The 25,764-nt window shown below is 43.7% G+C and overlaps 1 protein-coding gene across 3 annotated transcripts in view; it reads right to left on the reverse strand.

Moving 5' to 3' along the window:
* Positions 1-17,919, reverse strand: part of TMEM156 (transmembrane protein 156) — a 69,872-nt gene extending 51,953 nt beyond the window's left edge. For all 3 annotated transcript variants that reach the window (XM_030192619.1, XM_030192616.1, XM_030192617.1), the window contains exon 1: positions 17,569-17,919. In XM_030192619.1, coding sequence (XP_030048479.1) covers positions 17,569-17,656 — 88 coding nt within the window. In that variant the 5' untranslated portion in view covers positions 17,657-17,919. The remainder of the gene's footprint in view (positions 1-17,568) is intronic.
* Positions 17,920-25,764: the final 7,845 nt, after the last annotated feature.

Genomic DNA, 25,764 nt, shown 5'->3' on the forward strand with positions numbered 1-25,764 from the left:
CCTCCCATGACCAAATGAGTTGGATTTGGTCATTTTTGAGATGGGCGTCCTCGGTTTCCATTATCGCCGAAAACCGGGGATGACCATCTCTAAGGTCGACCATCTCAACATTTATGTCGACCATTTCTAAGGTTGACCTAAATGTTGAGATTTTGGCGTCCCCAACCGTATTATCGAAATGAAAGATGGACACCCATCTTGTTTTGATAATACGGGTTTCTTGTTTTGGACATCTGAAAACTGGCAATTAGATGTCAATGTTGCATGGACATCCGAATCTCAATTTTACAAAGGAAGGATATGGGTGTCTAACACTGCAGTACATCCATATGGCAAGGGAGCGTGGCCTAGGCATGTTTGTATAAAAAGATGAACTTTCTTATTTAGACCTGTTACTTGTCACATCCAGGTTACAGAAAGATGCTCTGACTGAACAGCTGTCCATTGAACGGAGATAAAGGAAGTCACAGTAGGTATTTTTATGTCCCCGGAGTACTCACAATTAAAAAAAGAAAAATTGCCAGAAGATGCAGTAGGACTTGAACTAGCAACCTCCAGATCTCTGCTTTGGCTCACAGTTAAGTGCTTTAACCATTAAGCTATCCTTCCTCAGGGAGGTCTGTGTGGCTATTTTATAATATGGATGTTCCTCTACCACCACACAGATGTTCATGTCCCTCATTTTCCTTGTTCATATAGGGGCCCTTTTACAAAGGTGCATTAGGCTCTATGTGCAAGCAGTGCACACCAAAACAAGACTACCATTAGGCTACAGTGCCCCCCCCCCCAATGGCGGTAATTTCAGATTTGGTGCACACCCATAATGCCTGGATGATTTATTTATTTCCTCCCACGCACATCATTTCCAGCGGTAATCAGCAGTTGGCGCATGCCGACTAGTCACCACATGTGTAACGCATGAGCCCTTACCACTAAATTAATGGGTAGCATTAAGGGCTCAAGCCGGTTTTAGGCAAGTGCTGGTTTCAGTTTTACCGCATGTCCTTTTCCTATCCCATTTTTTTAAAAACCTTTTTTGCAGACATGGTAAAAACTGGCCTGGCGCGCACCAAAAACACGCGCTTACACTACTGCTGGCACTTTTTACCATGGCTTAGTAAAAGGACCCTATAATTTGGATGTTTAAGTTTGTAACATGGATGTTGAAGCTAGATGTTTCCGGTACATGGGACATCCATCTCACGTGTATTTTAGAACAGGTTGTATTCTGTTCTAAAATACATGTGAGATGGACATCCATTTGGAATGCCATTACTTCTACAAATCCCACCCTTGTCGCCAAAATGTTCTGACCTGGTTTTACAGCCTGCTTTACTGACACAGACTACTCAGTAATTACTGTGGATTCTTTTGGATTCGTATTAGGTAAATGAGACACTTATTAGAGGTTCTAAGATCTACGATACACAATGATATATTTATAGACAATGATTAAGCTACATACACAATGATTATAACTGAAAAGAAACAATACCTATAAACAATCATTACATCACTAGTCCCTACATCCAAACAATGCAAGGAGTTTCTAGACCAGGAAAAAAAGCAATAAACAATCATTATACATACATCATCACTGATCCTTAATCTCTACATCCAGGCTCTTTACATCAGCTGAGAGAAGCCCCTTTTTCAGAGAAGCCAGAGTCTGACCAGTAGTCTGGTTCTATGCAAGATTCCAGCTTCACTGTAAAAGGTCCCCCTTTTTTATTAGGCTTAGAATTCATGTTCAAAGCTAAAGAAAATTATAGAATGCTTGAGAATTTCTCTGTTTAGGTAAACAAGCCATACTGTGGGAATGTGGTCACATGTTTCTCAGTCCTGGAAGCCAGTCTGAACTCAAAACAGGCTCCACCTCTCCCTTCACATACCAAATTAATTAGAGCTGTGTCTTATCGTCTACATTCCAACTTATTTTCACACAATCAAAGTTAAACAATCATTTTTAAACAGAATTACTTCTAATCAAAAATACAGACCCCGAGTGTAATGTCAGTCAAGGAAGAGTTGAAAAACAATCTTTAAAATTCACTTTCACTACGGATGTCCACATTCTGAGTTGGACAACCTTTCTAAAATGCTCCTCCACAGGTCTTTATAAACATAGTAGGCTAAAAATAGGCACTTTTCTACCCTGTTATCATGGACACCCTGTTATAAAATTACTTTCTATGTGAATATCTATATATTTTGCAACTCTGTCTCTGTTCCACCCAAACTATGATCCTACTAGAATGCCTACATACCACATGCATATAAGGATACACAATCTTTTCAATGCACATAATTATAGACGGCATATGACCATGCAATTTTATAAAAGTGTTTTTCTGCATGTAGAATAGGCTTTACACAAGGAAAAACCTTTATGCAATTACTCCCAAATATATAGTGGACAACTTTTGAAAGTCATTTATGCAGATAAATTAGCTGTCTGAAAATATTTTATCCTCTAAACCGCTAAAAGTGTGCATGCTGCAAATCCATTGCAAGTATTCCACAGCCAGTCAGGCTTGGCAGTATATCCACAATTAATAAATTTACATACACTGGAGACTCGATATATGCAATTTTATCTCGGGCATATTGATTGAACATAGCCTGAAAACTCAGCTGACTGTGTGATCCTAAGGGCAGGTTTGAAAAGCCCTGGCATGCTGTTTCACGGTGTGTAAAACTTTCACCATCTTTAGGTAAGACATTTTGGGTGGGGTTGGAAAATAGTGTGCACCAATTTTATTTTGAAATTTACATGCATTATTGTCCATAAACAACAAAAATTGATGCACACAAAAAGCAGGTTGTAGAAGCTAGCTCTGTGATTGTCAGCAAGCTCCTTCGCTGTGTTCAAGGAGGGATAATTTGTATTGTGTTTGGCATCCCTAATCATTTTGAAATATTGACGTCTATACCACAGGTAATTTGTACCAATGGTAATATAAAAAAAGAAGTGTACCCTACTGTCTTTTTTATTTGTTGCATTTGTATCCCACATTTTCCCACCTCTTTGCAGGCTCAATGTGGCTTACATAGTACCGTAATCGGCGTTAACCGATTCCGGTGTGAACAAATACAAGTTGCGAGTAATATCAAGGTGATATTATGGTAGAGTAAGATACATGTATGGTAAAGACAATTGGGGAGAACTTAGTGAGGGAAGGAAGAGTTAGGATATGTCCATTACAATCTTTGGTTACGTTGTGTCACAAATGTCCAGTTTTTTATGTCGAGTCGGTGGGGTATGTTCTTCTGAACAGTTCTGTTTTTAGTGCTTTCCGGAAATTCATGTGGTCGAGTGTGTTTTTTACTGCTTTTGGTAGTGCGTTCCACAATTGTGCGCTCAAGTAGGAAAAGCTGGATGCATACGTGGATTTGTATTTGAGTCCTTTGCTGCTTGGGTAATGGAGGTTTAGGTATGATCATGCTGATTTTATGGTGTTTCTAAGTGGTAGGTCGATGAGGTCTGTCATGTATCCCGGTGCCTCGCCGTAGATAATTTTGTGAAGTGTTGTGCAGGTTTGGTGGAGAGGAAATCTGGGAGGAGCGTTTGGCCCCTCTCCTTTTTTAGCGGTAGTTGATAACCCTCAGTTCCCGGCAGGACAGGGAAGGACGCGATTTCAGGCGTGGGCACAAAAAGGCTGTCGATATGTGGGACATTTTACGGGTCCTGAGGGGGATTCTTTTCCTACTCTTGAGCAGGCACAGGAGACCTGGAGTTAGGGGCGTGCAGATTTTTTACCCTTTTTGCAATGGAGACATTATTGTGCATCATTATCCTCCACGGGAGCATGTGGCCAACCTTCTCTCGGTTGGATAAGATATTTTGTCAGGTCCCAAAGGAGGCTAATAAACTTGCAGTATGGTATGCCCTAGGCAGGGAGCAGAGAGAGGTATCTTGTCTTGCTGGGTTAGCTGGATGGTGGGGGGGAACAGTTGGGGGAGGAGATTACAGTGGAAATGGTATCAAAATACTTCTTGGGGGCATTTAGAGTGACTCCTAGTGCTAATTTACAAGAAATGCAGTATAAGCTGCTCCATGGTGCCTTTATCACTAGGGAGAAGGGGAAGCAAATGGGGCTGTGGGAAGACAACAAGTGGGTGCGTTGTAAACAGCGAGTGGGCACACTTGTTCATACTTTTTTGGAATGCATGAAACTTCATACTTTTTGGATGGGAGTGTTGGGGGCTTTGGAACGAATACTAGATGTGCCAGTTGAATGGTCTTATAAAGTGCTGCTCCTGGGGGATGAGTCATATTTTCGTGAGCAGGGATTATCTTCATCTCAGAGGCGTTTCGTGTGTGTGGCGCTCATGGGGGCCGGGAAAGTTATACTAGCAAATTGGATAGCAGAAGAACCACCAACTGTGCAGCAATGGACAGTAAAGATGGTACAGTTGGCTCGATGGGAGAGGGAATGGCTTCAGTCCACAGGACAAAAGAATGGGCAGGCGTATAGGTCTCTCTGACAGCTTTATACAGTGTTATATGCGGGATCTAAACATTCTCCAGAAGTGGGAGGGAGGGGGGTGGTGGAAGGGGGGTAGTATGTATGTAGGAGATGATTGTTTGTGGGGGGGTATTAACATAAAATAAGGTGGTATGAACACTTGTACTGCTCAGTGATTATGTATCTGTGTGTTCAAGTGGATGGGGAGTTTCTTCTTTGATAAGTAAAACAGACACTGTTTGATTCTTCCAGCTCGATATTTGATGTATGACAACATTTTTGGGATTGCTAGTTGTAATTCTGCATTGTCTTGGATCTATACAAGCTACGATGCAATGTGTATGTTTCTGCACCTTAATAAAAATATTTAGTGGAGTGGAGGAGTGGCCTAGTGGTTAGAGTGGTGGACTTTGGTCCTGGGGAACTGAGTTCAATTCCCACTTCAAGCACAGGCAGCTCCTTGTGACTCTGGGCAAGTCACTTAACCCTCCATTGCTCCATGTAAGCCACATTGAGCCTGCCATGAGTGGGAAAGTACAGGGTACAAATGTAACAAGAAAAGTACTTGAGTATATTTCCAAAATACTGTATGTACTAATATGTTGCATTATTTTACAGTGCTTTTTTTTAAATATAATTCCCTGGAGTGTAATCAGTGTGCATAATACCATCAGTAACAGAGGTACTGGGAGAGGCAACAGGTATACAGTGAAGGGGTCCTTCCCTGCTTTGTTCAAAAGTGCCCCTACTGTCCATTTTTTTTAAAGTTTGGTGCTCAAACAGGGAGATCAGTGTTCTCTCTAAGCTGCACTACACATTCAGCAGCTGAGTAAAATTTAGAGTAGCTATAAACTACAGGCAAACAAGTAGGGAAAGTATGCAGAGGGTAATATAATAGAAAGTGTTTGCTTATATCAACTCACTCCTTAGAGGGAACAATGTCTCCTTCCTTCCCTGCTCTCCCGTGAGGGGTTTCATTTTTTACCTCCTTCTCCTGGGGCAGCAACACTGCAGAAAGGCATTGTGACCAGCCAGGAGAGGAACTTCGGAGGTGGCGGGAGCCAGCAGGTCTTGAGTATGTGCATAAGTAGAGACACTGGACACTATGGAGGGGGGCAGGGAAGGAGTGAAATTTTGAACATAGGGGGTTGAGAGGCAGGGAAGGAGAAAAATGCTGGATGCCATGGGGTAGCTATGAGTTGGTAGGTAAGGGAAGAGGGGGATGCTGGGGTTGCGGCTAGGGCTGAAGAGGTGGGGTTAAAGCAGATCTGGAGCTGTGGTGAAGCGTGGTCAGGGGGCAAAACTAGAGGGGCGGCGCTTGGGGACAGAGCCTGGGCCCTCCTCCCCAAAACAAAAACACATTCCACTGTCCCTGTGCAGAGTCTAGCTTCTTCAGGGTTCAGTTTAACTTTTGTCTATATATTTCTATTTTAGTTTATGGTTACTTAATCTATATTGGGATCTGTGTTATGAGTCTGTGAAAGAGACATGGTTTCTTGTTAACATTGTCTGTGCAGGATCAATCTGTACTACTCTGGTTTGTTTAGTTTCCCCTTATGTGTATTGATGTTTTAGTGCCTGCCACAATATTTATGGTGCTGCCTTTTCCTAGGTAGGCTCTTGCTGTGTGACTCGTGAAAGTTACTGTTATTATGGTATGGTAGAATTGCACTGTAGGTCCTGGTATGCCAGGTACTGAATTTTGATCACATTTTTCTCAGTAGTAGCTCAAGACAAGTTATATTCAGGTACAGTAGATATCCTGTCTCTGGAGGGCTTACAATATAGGTTTGTGCCTCAAGGAGCAGTAGTGGAATTTAGATCCTGGCTTCCTTGGTTCTCAGTCTGCTGCTCTATCCATTTGGTACAGGTAATACATGTTAGCTGTACCTAATATTTAGTAACTCTGCAGTAATCTAAAGGCTAGCAGAGCTGAAGCCTAGTGTCTAGTTGGCAACCTACCAAAAATATTGATAGGTAAACAATGGTTGCCAGTAACCTCAAGATTTCTGTTACAGTACTGCAGAACATCACTGTTCACATGGCAAACAGAAAGATGCTAAACTGGGGAGCTAGTGCTGTTCCTCATAGGGAAGTTGTCCCATCCACTTTATCATTTTCGTCACCCTTCTCTGTACTTTTTCTAATTCCACTATATCTTTTTTAAGATGCAGCGACCAGAATTGCACACAGTATTTGAGGTGTGGCTTTCCTAATAATATCTAACATTGTATTTGCTTTCTTAGCTGCCGCTGCACACTGACACCTAGATCCCTTTCCTGGTCGGTGACTCCTAATGTGGAACCCTGCATTACATTTGGGCAAAGCCAGCATTTATCTGGTTAGTGGTGTGATACTTGGTCCGCTAACTGGCTAAGCAAGCGCAGAAAGTTAAGACAACAAAAAAGCTGTCCTAACTGTTTGCACAGAGTTAGCCAGGCACCGGTCTGAATATGGGCCAGTGCCTGGTTAACTTCTGGATCAGAGCACATATCCGGATATTCAGTTGCGGAAACTGTGCATACCTAAGCATTGAATATCCGGGGTTAGTTCAGCCTGCGGCTGGAAGCAACTTACAAGCCACTTACTGCTGCTGGCTGAATATTACCCCCTTGATCACTCAACAAATAAACATGCTGACCAAAGCCACCAGTAGAAGTGAAATGTTTATACCATTCCAGCTGAACTCACCAATAATGGGCAACTACCAGCATAGTGTCCGAAGGGATCCATGAGCAGGTAGGTTATAGCACAGAGTAATCTATAGTAGGAACAGTTACATCCAAGGGTACTCGAAGAACTCAAGTATGAAATTGCTGATCTGCTGTTAGTAATATGTAATCTGTAGTTAAAATCGTCCATAGTACCTGAAGATTGGAGGGTGACCAATGTGATGCCGATTTTTAAAAAGGGTTCCAGGGATGATCTGGGAAATTATGGACTGGTAAGCCTGACGTTCCAAATGTACAAAGACTAGGAGACACTCAAGGAAGTTACATGGAAATACTTTTAAAACAAATAGAGGAAATATTTTTCATTCAACGAATAGTTAAGCTCTGGAACTCTTTGCCAGAGGGTGTGGTAACAGCGATTGGCGTATCGGGGTTTTAAAAAGGTTTGGACAAGTTCCTGGAGAAAAAGTCCATAGTCTGTTGTTGAGATGGACATGGGGAAGCTACTGCTTGCCCTGGGATTTGTAGCATGAAATGTTGCCACGATTTGAGTTTCTGCCAGGTACTTGTGACCTGGCTTGGCCCTTGTTAAAAACAGGATACTGGGCTAGATGGTCCATTAGTCTGACCCAGTATGGCTAGTCTTATGTTCTGTGGATTCCAGTGGTTTAAGAACCTCAGTATGAGAGAACAAGTAACAAAGTAAACAGCGAATACTAGCTTTTATTTAAACCACTGATGACAGTGTTTTGTCACACCAGACAATGGGACCATTCTGAGAAAAAACCAGGATGTTAGCATATACAGTGTAGCCACAAGAGCAGCGAATAGCAGCTCACATATTTTCTGACAATTTGGAACAGTAATATATAGTTAAACAGTTTTGTTTCCAGAAGCACATAGAAAAGAGGATATTCTCATGGAAAAAAAATAAACAGAAGTTGTCCTTTGTAGGTGAAAGATTTAAAGTGAACATCTTTGATATGGTTTTTTAACTATCTGTCTTTTCCCTTTGCAAGCTCAAGGCAAGTTATAAGCAGATGCAAAGGTTATTTCCCTTCTCAAGCAGGTTTAAAGTCTGGCAGGGCAATTCTATAACTTAGCACCTCAATTTAGATACCACAATGGAGCACACTTAGCGCCAATTCTATGACAGCACTTAGGCACACCTAAGCTGTTATAGAATACTAGTAAAAAAAAAGGCCCGTTTCTGACACAAATGAAACGGGCGCTAGCAATGTTTTCCTCGGCTCCCCTGCAGCTACCCATGTCCAGCGACCCTTCTCTCTCCCCTGCCCCCCCCCTCCAGCCACCCATGTCCAGCGACCCTCCTCTCTCCCCTGCCCCCCCTCCAGCTACCCATGTCCAGCGACCCTCCTCTCTCCCCTGCCCCCCTCCAGCCACCCTTGTCCAGCGACCCTCCTCTGGACCTGGATCAGCTGTGAGGCATGTTTTTTCCCCCCCGGGTTCTGAAGTTAACATCATAATGGCTACGGTGATGTCAGCCTGATCTATGGAGCCTAGCAGACCAACTCCGAATGAGCCACGGTCCCAGGCAGCAAGTCAGAACGTTGGAGGTGAGAATTATTATATAGGATTAGCGTAAAGGTTCATTGGTGCACCACAACTTCAGCACACCTACTTAAGAGAGGTCAATGGCTGGTGTAAGTTGGCATGCCTAGGCACACAATGCAACACGCACAACTGATAGTATTCTATGAGTGGAGTGTGTTGCATGGCATCATGCCCATGGCCCACCCACGCTAGGGCAACAGAAAACAAGGATTCAAAGAGTGTGGTATAAGACCTTTAATTCTATCGACAATTCCAATCGGACTTGACACGACCATGTTTCGGCATATGTGCCTGTGTCAGAAGTCAAAGTACCTGTCACATCCAGTGATGCAATAAAATTCAAAACTTGTACAGTGAAACCTCGGTTTTCGTCGACAATTCATCCGAAAACTATCAACGAAAACCGAAACCGACGAAAACCGAGGCAACAAGCAATTTTTCTTTTAAATTAATATAAAAGACTAGTGTATAGAATAAATTAACATTTAACATTACCTTTCTGAAGACTCTTCTTGGTGTATGGAAGATGGAGAGAGAGGAGCAGAGATTATTGTTTGGAAGGGGGACCCCCCTCCATAAGGACACTATCTGGGGGGGGGGGTCACTTCCCTTCTTGTTCTTTTGCCACTAGGACCAGCTTCTGGGGGGGTCACTTCCCCTCTTGTTCTTTTGTCACTAGGACCAGCTTCAGGGGGGGTCACTTCCCCTCTTGTTCTTTTGCCACTAGGACCAGCTTCTGGGGGGGGTCACTTCCCTTCTTGTTCTTTTGCCACTAGGACCAGCTTCTGGGGGGGGGTCACGTCCCCTCTTGTTCTTTTGCCACTAGAACCAGCTTCTGGGGGGGTCTCTTCCCTTCTTGTTCTTTTGCCACTAGGATCAGCTTCAGAATCTGTGGACCCATGCCGCACAAGAAACATGTCCAAAGAGGTTTGTTTCTGTCGCCTCTTTAAGATTTGCCTAAAATGGGGCAACACATTATCATTGAACAAGTTGCAGACACGGCTTGCAGCAGCTTTGTCTGGGTGATTTTTCTCCACAAACACCTGTACTTTACTCCACATGGAGAGGATGTCCTTAATCTCTGAAGAAGGCACATTCTCTACTGTTTCTTCCTCATTATCCGAAGCAACTTCTTCATCTGCCGTCTGTTGCACTTCTAGTTGAAGGTCTTTCAGCTCTTCAGTGGTGAGTTCTTCTCTGTGGTCATCCACCAACTCTTCCACATCCTCACCACTCACCTCCAAACCCATGGAATTACCTAAATGAACAACTGACTGCACAACATGTGTAGGGTCATCAGGTGAAGGATCTAACCCTTCTAAATCTCTCTCATGAAACACATCCTGGCCATAATTTCTTCCATCCACAGTTTATCGTCCTGGATGTCACTCCCTGCCAAGCCTTATCTATGAGGCTGATGCAGTTGAGAATGTTGAAATGGTTTTTCCAGAACTCTCTTAAGGACAATTCTGTATCTAATGTCACCTCAAAGCACCTTTGAAACAATGTTTTTGTGTACAGTTTCTTGAAATTGGAAATGACATTCTGGTCCATGGGCTGGATGAGCGGTGTGGTATTAGGAGGCAAGAACTTCACAGTGATAAAACTGAACTGCTCCAACAGTGCATCTTCCAAACCTGGAGGATGTGCAGGAGCATTGTCCTTTAACAGGAGGCACTTAAGGGGCAAATGATTTTCCTGGCGGTATTTTTTCACACTTGGGCCAAACACTTCATTCATCCACTCAATGAAAATTGCCCTCGTGACCCATGCTTTCTTGTTTGCTCTCCACATCACACACAGTTTACTTTTGATCACATTGTTTCTGCTAAATACTCTAGGAGTTTCTGAATGGTACACCAGTAAGGGCTTCACTCTACAATCACCACTAGCATTACCACACAACAGAAGAGTAAGCCTATCTTTCTTAGGCTTATGTCCTGGCAGTGCCGTTTCCTCCTGTGTAATGAACGTTCTCTTTGGCATTTTCTCCCAAAACAGGCCAGTTCATCACAGTTGAAGACTTGTTGGGGGATGAATCCTTCAGCCTCTACGTAATCTTTGAATTCAGATACAAATTTTTCAGCACCAGACTTGTCCGAACTCGCAGTTTCTCCGTGCCTAGTAACACTGTGTATGCTAGTGCACCTCTTGAAGTTTTCGAACCAGCCTCTGCTGGCCTTAAAATCACTTAGTGAAGTAGCACTCGTCCCGGGCATTTTCTTTATGAGATCAGCATACAGCAGTCTAGCCTTTTCACATATGATGGCCTCAGAAACAGAATCGCCATCTAACTGTTTTTGATTGATCCAAATTAATAATAACTGTTCCACGTCTTCAATTGTTTGTGATCTCTGTTTTGTTATCGCATTCACACCGTTTGCTACTTTTGCCTCCTTTATTGCTTCCTTTTTTGCAACGATTGAACTTATCATGGATGATGACTTCCCGTACATGCGGGCGATTTCAGCAATCTTAATGCCACTTTCGTATTTTTCAATGATTTCCTTCTTCAACTCAATCGTGTTCCTGTCCTTCTTCTTTGAAGGACTGCTGCCCATAGAAACTTTTTTGGGTCCCATGATGAGAGCAGGGACTTTTGATACAGGCACTCAACCAGCTATAGTAGTAGTGTGGCAAAACGACGAAATTTGGTTCCTAATACCTGCAGGGACTTTGATACAGGCACTCAACCAGCTGTAGTAGTAGTGTGGCAAAATGACAAAATTTGGGTCCTAATACCTGCAGGGACTTTGATACAGGCACTCAACCAGCAGCAGCAGTAGTGTGGCAAACGACTAAATTTGGGTCCTAATACCTGCAGGGACTTTGATACAGGCACTCAACCAGCTGTAGTAGTAGTGTGGCAAAACGACTAAATTTGGGTCCTAATACCTGCAGAGACTTTGATACAGGCACTCAACCAGCAGCAGCAGTATTGTGGCAAAACGACGAAATTTGGGTCTGAAAACAGCAGCAGTGTGATCCCACAACCGGAAACAATGCCCCAGAAGAACGCCCCAGAAGAATGACACGTGAGAACACAAGATTAGCTGCGAAGTCACGCCGACGAAATCCGAGGCAATCGACGAAAACTGAGACGAAATTTTCACAAAAAAATCGATGATAACCAAAACCGACGAAATCCGAAGTCAACGAAAACCGAGGTTTCACTGTATAATGAATGTCTTAAAACATCCCGCGGTGAGCAGTCAGATTAATTCTGTATGCACAACGCCGCTGGCTCTCACACAAAGGCGCTAAACATGGCCATGTCACACACACAGAAAACAAATGACAAATACAGAATAAGTGGTCAAAAACATACATTAAAATCGAAACCCCAAGAAGTTAGACCTTGCATGCAGTACACTAGATAAATAGAAAGAGATGCATTTCTTCTTACACTGTGCAGAATATAAACATAGCTGCCAGGGATAGTGTTAGAGGGGTAAAACTAGGGCAACTGCCCTTGGACCCCTGGCTAGAGACAGCCTGAAGCCTGCCAGAAGCTAAAGAAGGTGCAGCCTAGTAGTAAGCTTTGGAGTCCTCTCCCAAATGTCTGTCCTGGGCCCCAGCCATGTCTAACATCAGCTCTGGCAGGATGACCATTTCAAATCTGAGATATACTAATCACAAAATACAAGAACAAAATTATTTTTTTCTACCTTTTGTTGTCTGGTCATCCCAGGCTCTGGTTTCTGCTTCTAACTTCTCTTAACTTGCTCACCAAGGTCTCCTGTCCATTTGACATTTCTTCTCTCTCCATGTTCAGCATCTCCCTTTCTCTGTGTCCCTATATTTCCCTATCCAACTTCTGCCCTCTCTTCCTCTCACATGCCAATGTGTCTCTCTCCTCTCCAACCCTACCCCACTTGGCTTCTCTCCCTCTCACTACCCCCCCCCCCCCCTCCAGCATGTGACTTGCTTCCCTGCTGCATCCCTCCTCCCTCCTGCTGCGGGTTCAGTACTAGATCCCTTCTCCCTTCTGCAGGCCCAGCACCTCTCTCCCTCCCCTCAGCCTCCCTCTTCCCTCAACAAGTCCAGCATACCTCTCCCTTCCCTGCAGCCCTCCTCCTCCCACAAGTCCAGCACACCTCTCCCTTCCCTGCAGTCCCCTTCCCAGAGCCAGTTTTAGACATGTTAGAGCCCAGGGCAGAAAATAAGGAGAGGGCCCCTTCCCCCAATCTCCCCACCCACCATTACTGCCACATATAAAACAACTTTACACGACTTCTTAACACACAAAACACAGAGACACATTCACCAAATACAGAACAAGGGATCAGAAATTAGAAATAGAAATATGAACACCAAATTGGAACCCCAAGAACTTAAACTTGGCAAGCACTGCAAGATTGAAGAAATAAAACAGAAATGTACTTCCTTTTGTATTGAACACAATAGGTGGCACAGCCATGGAGGACTCCCCAAAATTAGCCATCACCCTTGCTGTAGCTGGCAAGGATCCCCAGGCTGTGCCAGTTGACGACCACCTCCTCTGGTCTGGCAGCCAGAGCTCTCCAAGCTTTGCAGCTGGTGGCCATGTCCTCAAGCTGCTGCTGCCACTGCTGCTCCCCCCCCTCACCCAATGCATGCTCAGTTTTAATGAATGCAGAAAAACCACGCATTCAAAGGGGTGGGTCAGCAGTGGTGATAGCAGCTTGGGGACACTGCTGCTGGTTGACAGAGCAGCAAGAGGAAGAGGAAATCTTCACCTTGAGATCCCTGCCAGCTCAGGTATTTAGTTTGCATTCAGGCGGGGGGGAGGAGTAAGCAGTGGCGTAGCTAGGTGGGGCACCAGGGTTAGCGGCCGCTCCCCCAAACGGAGTTCTGCCGGCACCAGCACCTATTTTTTTTGTCCTGTTGCAGTGAAAATGTGCGCCGGCGGAAGTCCGCTCTCGCTCCCCCCACACCATCAACTTGCCTCATCCTTGCTCCGCTTCTGGGGGAAAGGAAAAATTGGTGCTCACCCACTTTTGAGTTCAGCCCTGCCCTGTCCCCTCTCCCCTGTCTGGCTATGCCAGTGAACACAATACAAAGACATCTGTGATACATATTTCCCACAGTTAACATATTCCAGTTAATAAATTCAAAATAAAACACTTTTTTCTACTGTTATCTGGACATTTTTATTTTTCCATCATTTTGGTCCCAGTTTCACCATCTGTCTTCTGCTAATTTTCTTTCTAGTGCCTTTTGTCCATTTGTCTTTTCTTCTCTCTCCAGTCTTGTTCTATTCCTTCACTACACCTGTCTCTGACATATTGATCCTTCCTTTCTAAGTCTTTTTTCTTTTCTGCTTTTCTATCCACTTAAATTTCACCTTCTTTCTCAAACTTCTTCTTTTGACTTTTCAGCTACTCCCTTCCATCTTTCATCTGCCCTCTATTACTACTTTTCTACCTCTGTATCATTCACTATCTGTCTCTCCGCCTCTCACTGATTTATCTTGCCACCCCTTCTTGGCCTCTCCCACATGGTTCCGAAATTTCCACTATTTCCCTTCCCTTCCCCCTCTCTCTCTCCATTCTTGTAGCTCAGTATCTCCTCTCCCTGGGTCTTTTCCTCCACACCCTAATCATCTTCCTATCTCATCTCTCTTCCCGTCTGCTACCTCCCCCCTCTTTCCTGCTGTTGTTCCCCCACCCCACCTCAACTTACCCCACATCACATCACATAAGCCAGCATCTCTCTCTCTCTCTCTCTCTCTCTCTTTCACCCTCCCTTTGTTTGGCACCTGCCTCTCGCTCCCTCGCTTACCTGAGTCCAACATCTTTCTCCTTCTTTCAACTGCCCACCCATCTAGCATTTCTCCCTCTTCCCCCCACCACTCCTGGGTCCCACATCTTTCCCTCTCTCTTCTTCCATTCTTCTCATTCTCTGCCACCTCTCTCTCTCTCTCTCTCTCTCTCTCTCTCGCTCTCTTTTTCTCCCTTCTGTTCCCAGGCCCTTCATTTCTTCTTCCATATCCTCCCACAACTCCCAATATTAAAGGCATGTCCCCCTATCTCTAAAACTCCTCCCCCGATCTTCTTTGAAACAGATCCACAGGGCTCCTGCAGTCAGCCACCTCCTCCCGTTCTCACCATCCAGATCCGAGGTCTCCCTCTCTTCTCCTCACCTTCCACATCTTTCTAACATCGCATTTTGTTGATGGGGTGGGGGGTGGGGGGTGGGTAGCACCTCAGCAATTCTTATACACTGCCTGCATCTGTCCCAGCACTCTTTCTCTGCCATGACGCATTCCTCCCAGGCTGACACAGGAAGTTGCATCAGAAGAGGGAGGAATGCGGCAGAGAAAGAGCACCAGGACAGACACAGGCAGTGTATAATAATTGCTGCCACACTACTGAACCCAACCCCCCCCCCCCATAAACAAAATGTGATGTTAGGATAGGAAGACAGGGAAGGTGAGAGGAATGGAAGGAGATCTCAGGGGTGGCAAGAAAGGGAAGAGGTGGCAGACCGTGGGGGACCCCTAGAGCTGTGGGGCCCAGGGCAGTTGCCCTGTTTGCCCCCCTAACGCTGTCCCTGCCTCTTTCTCCCACGTCCAGTACACCTCTCTCTTCCCTGAGCCAGCCACCCAGCCCCCCACACATAATTCAGGGAAAGCAGGGAACTATGCTGGACTGTGGGTGGTCGGGGTGTACCACATATGGGTGGGCCTCAGCAAAGGTGAATGGGCCACCCATGGCTACACCCCTGCCCTGGTTGTCTAGAAAAGGTCCACCCCCCTTCCTCCATCCCTTCGTAGGAAGCAAGAATGATGTCCACTCACTCCTGCTTCTCTGAACTGCCATCTTCAAAATGGTGGCGCCCCACCTCAAGCAGTTTCTCCCTTATATGGTAGTTAAGCCCTACTCTGTGCACCCCAGGCTGCAATGCATAGGGCAGGGTGCCGCCATGGCCCATTTTGAAGATGGTGGCCTGGAGAAGCAAGAGTAAGTAGGCATCACTCCTGCTTTCTACGAAAGGTATAGGGGATGGGAGGCTGGGCCTCCACTAGGCCACCAAGGAAAAGTGAACCCCAAAAAATGGACTTCTGGCTACACCTTGGCATACAATCCAGAGATGGAGAACTGAGAGAAATCATAAAAGACCTACAGCTGCTTGCTGATAGAAATATTCCCAGCTATACCAATGTTCGTCTTCTGACAACTTGTGCTCAGTTTTTAAAGCTGTATCTTGCCAAGGACATAAAAAGACTTGAACTGATTTAGAGGACAGTGACCAAAATGGTATGGGATCACACCAGAAGATGTATGAGAAGAGACTTGAAGACCTGGATATGTATACCCTGGGAGAGAGAAGAGTTAGAGAGGAGTTATGACGCAGACATTTAGATACTTGATAAATATCAATGAACATACAAACCTGTTCCAAAAATGGGAAGGCTAGATGACGTGAATGAAGCTACAAGCAAGGAAACTGAAAAGCAGCATCACTTGCTAAGAGGGTGATAAACACCTGGAATACTCTTCTGAGGGAAGTGAAGGGGGAAAAATGATGAATGAATTCAAATGACAAATACAGAGGATGACTATATGGCAAGAGCATGGAATAAAAGTATAGTAGTCAATATTCAGCTAGCAGTGGTCAGCGTGGTTTTTTTTTTTTTTTTTTTGAAGGAGAAACATTATATGAGGATAGAAAAGCAAAAAAAGGTGATGAGTTTGCAAGGCTGCAAAAGAAGAAAGGAGAGTCTTGTGACCTTACTTTGTCATACTGGAGCCAAGATTAAGATTTTCTCCCAAGTGCAGAGGACTACCCAAGATGCTAGAGGCTCTGGAATTGAGCAATAAGGTCAAAGGTTAAACCTGACTGAGCTATGAGCAAGAAAGCAAAGGGGCAGACGATCTGCAAACTCCAAGGTGGAAACTATACAAAGCAGATCGTTAATAAACCAAAATATATTTTATTGATGTAACCAAGTTAAAATATGCATACAATAGCCCGACACAGGCCATGTTTCGCCCAACTGGGCTGCTTCAGGGGCTATACAATAATTCTCCACTACCAAAATAGAAATATGCTGATGAGAGCAAATATACAGTCGATATCCTGAAAAAAACGGCTCATCCAGAGATGCAGAAACAATTGGTTATGGACATGAGGTCGAACAGACAGCCTCTTATCTCCAAATGCGCCGAGGCGTCTCAAGATGGGACCACAAGCCATATTTAACTTATTAGTGTAAAAATTACAGGACCAAACAGGAAGAATCTTACATTACCTACAGGCTGTCAATACATTACAAACTAAAGATACATGCACACACAGATGTGAGGACAGAACAGATCGATGTTTGTGATATTCAGTCTTAATCTTCTCTATCCAGTTGTATCAGCTGAAAGGTATGCTAGCTTGCTCAGAGGTGTTTAGAATGTAAGCATTTTCTATGTCCCTTTATTTTCAAATTATTCAGTGATTCTGTTTTACAAAAATACCACTTTTACAAACACTCTCTCCTTAAAACATGCAAGCAAAATTTAACTAAAATAAATCCATAGATATTGAAACCAGTGGCAAGCACGTGTTTTTACATAGACTTTGCTACTATTAGTTAAGTTATTTAGCATCTCTTAAAGGCTATACAGATTTTAGGGGAAAAATAATATTTTTGTAAGTTTTTGACACTACTATACCTATAAGTGCATGCATTTGCCAGACAATTACAATGACTTCAAGCTAACCTGACCTCACAAAACCCCAAACTATGAACTGTGCAGACTAGCACTGAAACTGCAGCATTTTCTCAGCAAAACAAAGCAGGTCTGTGAGGCAACTATTCTGAATTCTCTTTCTTTTTATAAAGAAGTAATCCAATTTCGGCCAAGTTCGTAACTCACCTTGGTGTGTCTTGAACAGCTCGGGTAGGCACAGAACAAACATGATTATAATTGCTGTTAAGAGTTTGGCGAGAGCTGCCTTTGTCATGGCTCAGCACGTGAAGCAAGCTCTTTCAGCGAGAAAGCCAGCATCTCTGTAATGACTTTCTTCCTTGTTTAGTTTTTATCATAGTGATAGCTCAGCTCTTTGCAGTCACTTCCTTTTTGTGGGTGGTTTGGGTTTTTTTTAACCTTTGGGGTATGAAGAATACTTTTTAATTTTCATGGGTACTGTAGCGCTCAACAGTCACTCTCTAAGAGCTACTTTCACCATGAAACCCCATCTCAATAAAATGTTTAAAATGAGCACTAGCAACCCTGCTTCTAATTTGTCCATAGAGGCAAGATGAGAAACCGTTTAAGTCACAGTTTTTCCTGTTTCATCACAAACCAGCTTGTGAAATGGTGCTAGGTTTAGAAACTTAGAGCTCAATGAGGCACATCAGTAATGAAACCTGATTATTAATGGAACTATCAACAAAGCATTTAGCCTTTTAGATACAAATTAATTTTCAGGTTTTGGGTTTGGAGAATAGGAAAAACTACTATTGCTTCTTTGTAGTAGTTATTGTTGTATACAATATATTTTCTTTTGCATTTCAAACAGAGAATCTTCAATTAAGGCAACCGCAGGGAAACAAACCAATATTTTGTGTAGGACAAAGATGAGACACAGAATACAGTTTCTGAAAGGGATAGTCTAAATAAAAGATATTGAATTACTCAGCATTCTTGGTACAGGCTTATCCACTCAGACCTCTAGTCCTCATCTCATATATGTCTTTTCCTCCAGGCACATATATATTCTCATACACTGGCAATCGTTTATCTACCAAAAGCAGTGGTTTTATTATTTTAAATGTTCTATTATGTTTCACTTATGGCAGATTCTAATGCTCATGGAAGGAGAATAATGATTTTTTTTATTATTATTTCAGCTTCACATCAGTAAACTATGATCAAGTCAAAAGCAACATCTAAGGATTCTGTCCCTTATGGCCATCTGACTGCAAAAATCTTGATCCAGTGCCTCCAATGGAGAGGCACCAGATCTATGCAACTCTTTGCCCTCACCATGTAAGCACCAACGGCTAAATGGCATTTCATTGCCCACTGAAACTTTGGCTCTCAAGCCTACAAATCCATGGACCTAACAGAATTCCCTTTAGTGACCCCCCCCCCCCCCCCCATAGGCTATTCAAATAGTTATACAGCTTTGGCTGACATTTCCACTGACTATACCTTAGGGTTCTGATTTTCAGTTTTAATTGATACACACCGATAAAATACCCCATGCAAAAACAATGAAAATGGGTGATCATGGAAAAAACACCAGAACAACACCACATCCCATATTACATTCTAAAGCCTCACCTAGTTTGTCTTTTATCCTGCACTCATTTGTTCTTTTTCTGCACTGACAACTCCTATGTAATGCAATGAATATATTTGACTCTACTGAACAAAGGACCCAGCAATTGGTCCTATGGCATGAAAACGCTGATATATTTTGTACCCTTAACCCCTAATTAGCTAGAAAACAATCTCTTATGTTAACAATTTATACAACCCTAAGAAGCCCTAATTATACCCTATAAATATATATTTAATCTCAGTTTGCAGAGACTATCCTTATACCACCTTAACCCTTTAACTGTACTTCTATTATAAACTGCTTCAGAATAGCCCCACTAATCTTAGTACAATCCACTTTAAAGTGGCTAATCACTGTTGTTTTTAAGTCCTACTCATTAATCAGTTGCCCTCCCTTGTCCCTTCCTTCCTTCCTTCCTTCTCATCCAGTACTTCCCTCACCCGTAACTGTCTTGTCTACCGGCTCTGCTATCCAATCCAGGAGCTTAACCGAGATTGGATAGCAGAGCCGGTAGTGGGAGGCGGGGCTGGAGGTTGGGAGGTGGGAATAGTGCTGGGCAGACTTATATGGTCTGTGCCAGAGCCGATGGTGGGAGGCGGGGATAGTGCTGGGCAGACTTATACGGTCTGTGCCAGAGCCGGTGGTGGGAGGCGGGGATAGTGCTGGGCAGACTTATACAGTCTGTGCCAGAGCCGGTGGTGGGAGGCAGGGGTAGTGCTGGGCAGACTTATATGGTCTGTGCCAGAGCCGGTGGTGGGAGGTGGGGATAGTGCTGGGCAGACTTATACGGTCTGTGCCCTGAAGAGCATAGGTACAAATCAAAGTGTAGGGTATACACAAAAAGTAGCACACATGAGTTGTCTTGTTAGGCAGACTGGATGGACCGTGCAGGTCTTTTTTCTGCCGTCATCTACTATGTTACTATGTCTGTCTGTATTTTTAGATTGTAAGCTCTTTTGAGCAGGGACTGTCTCTTTATGTCATGTGTTCAGCGCTGCATGCGTCTGGTAGTGCTATACAAATGCTAATAATAATAATAATAATCAATCATAAAAGATGGAACATTACATTATAAATTAAATATTTCAAGCAGAATTCTCATGCTACACTAGCAGAACAAAGTGTCACCCAGTAGTTTAGCATCAGTTTGTTTTGCTTCATTGCTTTTTATACAGTCTGACCTCCAATGAAGCTATGAACATGGGCTAGTATAGTCAGCATAACAAAAAATAATTTTAAGAGTGATCAGTTAGGCATATGAGCATCAAGACGCAACACTAGTCTGTAGGTGAGATTCACTGGCTGCAAGCATAAGATAATATGGTTAAGAAACAAGAACAGGTAGGTTCAGTCTACAGGACCAAGAACTTGTTAACCCCTGCCCCTCTCCCCACAAATACCAGGACATATTAGTTTGTGGAGCATGCACAGTTACAATCTTTTTGAGGTGTAATTGGAAACATATATTATATACTGATTACAGAAATACTACCATGTTTTGGTATTAGACAATGTAGTGTCTGGAAAGTAATTGTGTTCCTTTTATCTATAGACCCAAAGTCATAATGCCCAAATAATGACAGAACTAACTCCACATCCAAAAGTATTATAAAAATAGATTGCTTATTTATTTATTGCAGCAAAAACAGTGAAATAGAAGCAAGAATAATTACACAAATGGTTTTTATCTTTATTCAACCAGAAGCAGATGCACACAGATCCTTAAAATAGGCTTCTATTTCAGTTAGCTATAATAATTGCAGAGCAGCAACACAGGCAACTAGACAACCTGAGCAGGTATGTCAAACAACATCCAGAAGGTGTCAGGGTGTTCGTCAGGCAGGTCAGTCAGACAGACAAACTGAGACAGCACTTCAGATCCAATGGAAGCAGAAACAACAACCAACCACTTTTCCCAACAGGAACTTCCTTTATACCGAAATTGCAGGCTGCAGCTGAGTTGGTGCCATGCACTCTTGGCCTTGTTGCCAATGCACAACAAACTGTGTTTCTCTAAGATGTTGTGGCTTGAAGGATCACAATATTATCCCATTGGCACCATGTTGAAAGGGCACCATAGCCATGAGGTCATTATTCATGTAAACAAGGTGAGTTTCTTGGATGGAGATGAGCCTAAAAGTCGGCAACCACTAGATTGTGAATTCCCCTTTGTGGTGATATTTTTTATTTTCCGCATCCACCTTATTAATATTTTGCAATGTCCTTGCAGATTGCACGCAAGTTTGAGGTCCAACAAGCAACAGGCCTTTGCAGTGAAAGATGAAGTTAGCCAAAAAATTTATTTTAATGTCAGGTTAGTAGAGCTGGAAGGTGCCAGGTATTATAATACTATATAACTGTGTTATATAGTGGTACGTAGTGTTGCATATAGTGCCTTTTGCTCCTATGAGCTCATGAATGCACAAACCCAAAAGTTAGCAGTCAAAGATGTGAACATGTAGACGTATAATAATAGGAGGTTAGAAACATGGAAAAAGATGTCATCTTCCCATTGTACAAAGCCTTTGGGGGTCAATATTCAAAGCAATTAACCCAGCCAGAAACAGCTCCTGGCTAGTTAAATTGCTTGTTCAGAGCTATTCACTGCTATTCAGCAACACTTGGTTAGTTCTGCCAAATATCACCACAGGCCGCTAAATTTAAAGCTGGTTATTTTGTAGGAGGTCCAAGGGCGGAGTCGGCACTTATGTGGTTAAGTGCTGATATTCAGCACTTAACTGCCTAAGTTTAGCTGTTAAATTGGATCATATAAAAGTCAGTCCTATCTTTATTCAGTGTCACTTTTGCAGTTAAATGTTGAATAATGGGCTTAACTGCATAAGAGATAGCCAGTTGCATAAACCCAGATATTCAATGATAGTGCCTAGACATGGCCTGGCAATGAATATCCAGGAATAATGCCACTGCTGGCTAAAACAATGCTGAGCACTGCTGGCTGAATATCTGCCCCTTTGGGTATAAATTTTGGCTTTAAGACATCCAAGTACTGGAGGGAAAGCAAACACTAACTCAGTTAATAAATTAGTGTATGTATAACTGTGTATTTAATCCAGCCCTTAAACAAGAGAATGGGATAGTCAAGCACACCCTTCAAGTTGTTCCTCAGTGTGCCACCCAGTAGCGTAGTGGCACATTGAGGATGCTTCACTTGGAATCCATGCGACAACAGAAGAAACCAATCTCTGCAGGAAAACATAACATCAAAATGGACAGCGAAGATGACTAAAAAAATAGACGAAGCTCCAGATAAAAATGACTATTTATTGATTGATAATTAAGACTCAACACAGCTGTGTTTTGGCCTACAAGGCCTGCATCAGGAGTCTCTTGTATCCAATAAATCCACTTGTTATCTTCGTATTCCAAAAAATGATTCTGGAATGGAGCTGTAGTGTCTCATGCGCAAAAATAGAATAGAACTTATATTAGCTTTCTAACCTCGAGAGTGAACCTGAATTAGCTTTCTCGAGGTTAGAAAGCTAATATAAACTCTGTTCTATTTTGGCGCATGAGAAGCTACAGCTCCATTCCAGAATCATTTTTTGGAATATAAAGGTCATTTGGAATCCAGCCATTCTCAGATATGATGTACCCCATGTACTTAACCTCACAGAAGGTATTAGTACCCATCCTTGCTTTTAGGCTCCCCAACTATGGTCTTGTTAAATCGAGTTGGATTGAATCTCTGTCACGGTCTCAGGCTCTAAACAAACAGTCATGGACTCTGGAACAACGTGAGCCCTTGGCCTACTGTCGTCGAGCGGCAGCAGGAGGCAAAACCCCCAACCAGGACAGGACTAACAAGCAAGAATGGAGCTGAAGCTGTAGGCAGGCAGTGCTGAAACAGACAGGACTGAAACAACAGGACTGGAGCTGAAGTTGTAGGCAGGCAAGGCTGGAGCAGACAAGACTGGAACAGCAGGACTGGAGCTGAAGCTGAAGACAGGCAATGCTATAACAGACAGGACTGGAACAGCAGGACTGGAGCTGAAGCTGTAGACAGGCAATGCTGGAACAGACAGGACTGGAGCTGAAGCTATAGGCAGGCAATGCTGGAACAGAGAAGACTGGAACAACAGGACTGGAGCTAAAGCTGAAGGTAGAGGGGACTAGAGCAAGCAAGACTGACTAGGCAGAACACAAAGCTGACCCACACAGACAAACAACAGAACTAAGGCTGAAGGCTGACCCTAGCACACAAACAAACAGAGAAGAACAGAAGCAGAAGTGCACACAGGCACCCTAAACAAGAAATCAAGACAGAAGTGCCCACGGGCACACAGACTATGAACAAGGCAGAAGTGCTTTGCTGCACACGGACTAACCTGGAGACCTTTGGCATTGCAAAGGCCCTGAATGAAAGTCGACCACTTCCTTATAAAGGCCCTCACTAATGATGTCACAACTACAGGACAGAGGCAGGAAACACACTGAACACCAAAGTGAGGCTTGAAACACACAGGAAGTGGAAACACTACAGGAAAGAAACAACAATGCAAGGTGAAAGAACAGACAGGAGCCAGCTCAGAAGCTGACCATTGGGAAATAAGGTGAGTCAAAGAGGGGTCACGACCACAGTTGTGACAATCTGTTCTAAATACTCCTTCACATACCTCCCCCTAACTAGGGTTACCATATGGCTCCAGAAAAAGGAGGACGGATTGAGCCAGCCGGGTTTTACTTCCATTGCTTTAAGCAATGGAAGTAAAACCCGGCTGGCTCAATCCGTCCTCCTTTTTCTGGAGCCATATGGTAACCCTACCCCTAACCTCGATCTTCCTAAGCTGAATTCCTGCCTCTGTCAGGGCCATCTTTTGAAAAAGGAAGTCTACATTCTGGTGATCCCTTTCCTGCCCTGTGTTGTGTTGCATAGTTGAAGGACTGGAAGCTCAGGAACTACCACATTGCACTGGCATTGGTTTCTTCATTCTTGGCTATTCATTTCAGAGACTGGTGTCCATTATCAGGGTAAACATGCACCCCAGGAGGTCATTTTGAAATGTCTCTGGTGTCCATTTTATCACCAATGCCTCCTCAGCCACTGAAGTTTCTGTGGGCACTTTTGACCATCCTTCTCCAAGTCAGAACAGCTCCTAGACCTACTTCTGAGACATCCGTCTGAAGTCATGGCTTATCAGAACCAGTTCTGAGCAAAGATCCTCTTTAACCCTTGGAAGTTTTCCTCTTACTCTTTCAACCAGGAATTCTTCTCTGGTGCTCTCTTCTACAGGAGAAAGGTTCATAGTTCTGCCTTCTTTACAAAGTTTGGAATGAAGCATTGACAGTAGACAACAGGTCCTAAGAAGGATGATACCTGTTTCTTTGACCAAGAAACAAGCACTCACATAATGATGTCTACCTTCCACATCTGTTGATAGACTTGCTCCTTTCCTATGGGATAATCCTTGCACTGGACCTCTTATCCTCCCAGAAAGCAATTCCTTGGATTAGCAGTCAAGCCAGCTTTTCACAGACTTGTAAGGACAACTTTTATTTCTTTTAAATGGGTCTCCCATTCAGCATTGTAGGTTACAATGTCATCAAGATAAGATGCTGTATAGCTACAATGAGGCCACAGAAGGCAGTCTACCTAGCTCTGTGAAGTCCAAATGGCAGTATGGAAAAATAGATCCCAGATCTAACAAAAATGTATTGGCAAGTGCTCCTTGCCCCAGCAACAAAAGATAAAACAGTTGTCTCTTTTTTTGCTGGGGTAAGGATCACTTGCCAATACATTTTTGTTAGATCCAATATAGAGAAAAACTGGGCTGAACTCAGCCTTTCAAATAATTCATCAGCATAAAGCTTGGAAACTTCATTAACTTTTCTGATATCAGTGCGGAAGTAGAGACTTCTATCTTGACTAGAGACTTACAATAGGAGATGACCAGTTACTGCTGAACTCTTTAGTCATGCTAAGTTTAAGCATCTCCCTCACTTCTGAAGCTATGGCATGTCGCCAGACATTCACAATTCAGTACGTTCACTGTCAAATGACAACTCCAGCATTTTTGACAAAACCATCTCCTCCTTTTCACCCTTCAACCCTCGACCAACCAACCCAGGCCTCTTTCTCCTCCTTTCCAGACATCTCCGAGGAGGAAACCGCTCGCCTTCTTTCCTGCTCGAAAAGTACCACCTGTTCCTCTGATCCCATCCCCACCAACTTACTTAACACCATCTCTCATACTGTCACCCCCTCCATCTGTCATATCCTCAACCTCTCTCTCTCCACTGCAACTGTCCCTGACACCTTCAAGCACGCCGTAGTCACACCTCTCCTTAAAAAACCATCACTTGACCCTACCTGTCCCTCCAACTACTGCCCCATTTCCCTCCTACCCTTCCTCTCCAAAATACTTGAGTATGACGTTCACAGCCGCTGCCTTGATTTTCTCTCCTCTCATGCCATCCTCGATCCACTTCAATCCGGTTTTCACCCTCTAAACGACAGAAACAGCACTCTCTAAAGTCTGTAATGACCTGTTCCTTGCCAAATCCAGAGGCCACTACTCCATCCTCATCCTCCTCGATCTATCCGCCGCTTTTGACACTGTCAATCATGATCTACTCCTTGCCACACTGTCCTCATTCGGGTTCCAGGGCTCTGTCCTCTCCTGGTTCTCCTCCTATCTCTCCCACCGCACCTTCAGAGTTCACTCCCATGGATCCTCCTCCACCCCCATTCCGCTATCTGTTGGTGTTCCCCAGGGATCTGTCCTTGGACCCCTTCTCTTCTCAATCTACACCTCTTCCCTGGG

Source organism: Microcaecilia unicolor, chromosome 2, assembly GCF_901765095.1.
Source record: "Microcaecilia unicolor chromosome 2, aMicUni1.1, whole genome shotgun sequence".
Taxonomy (NCBI): domain Eukaryota; kingdom Metazoa; phylum Chordata; class Amphibia; order Gymnophiona; family Siphonopidae; genus Microcaecilia; species Microcaecilia unicolor.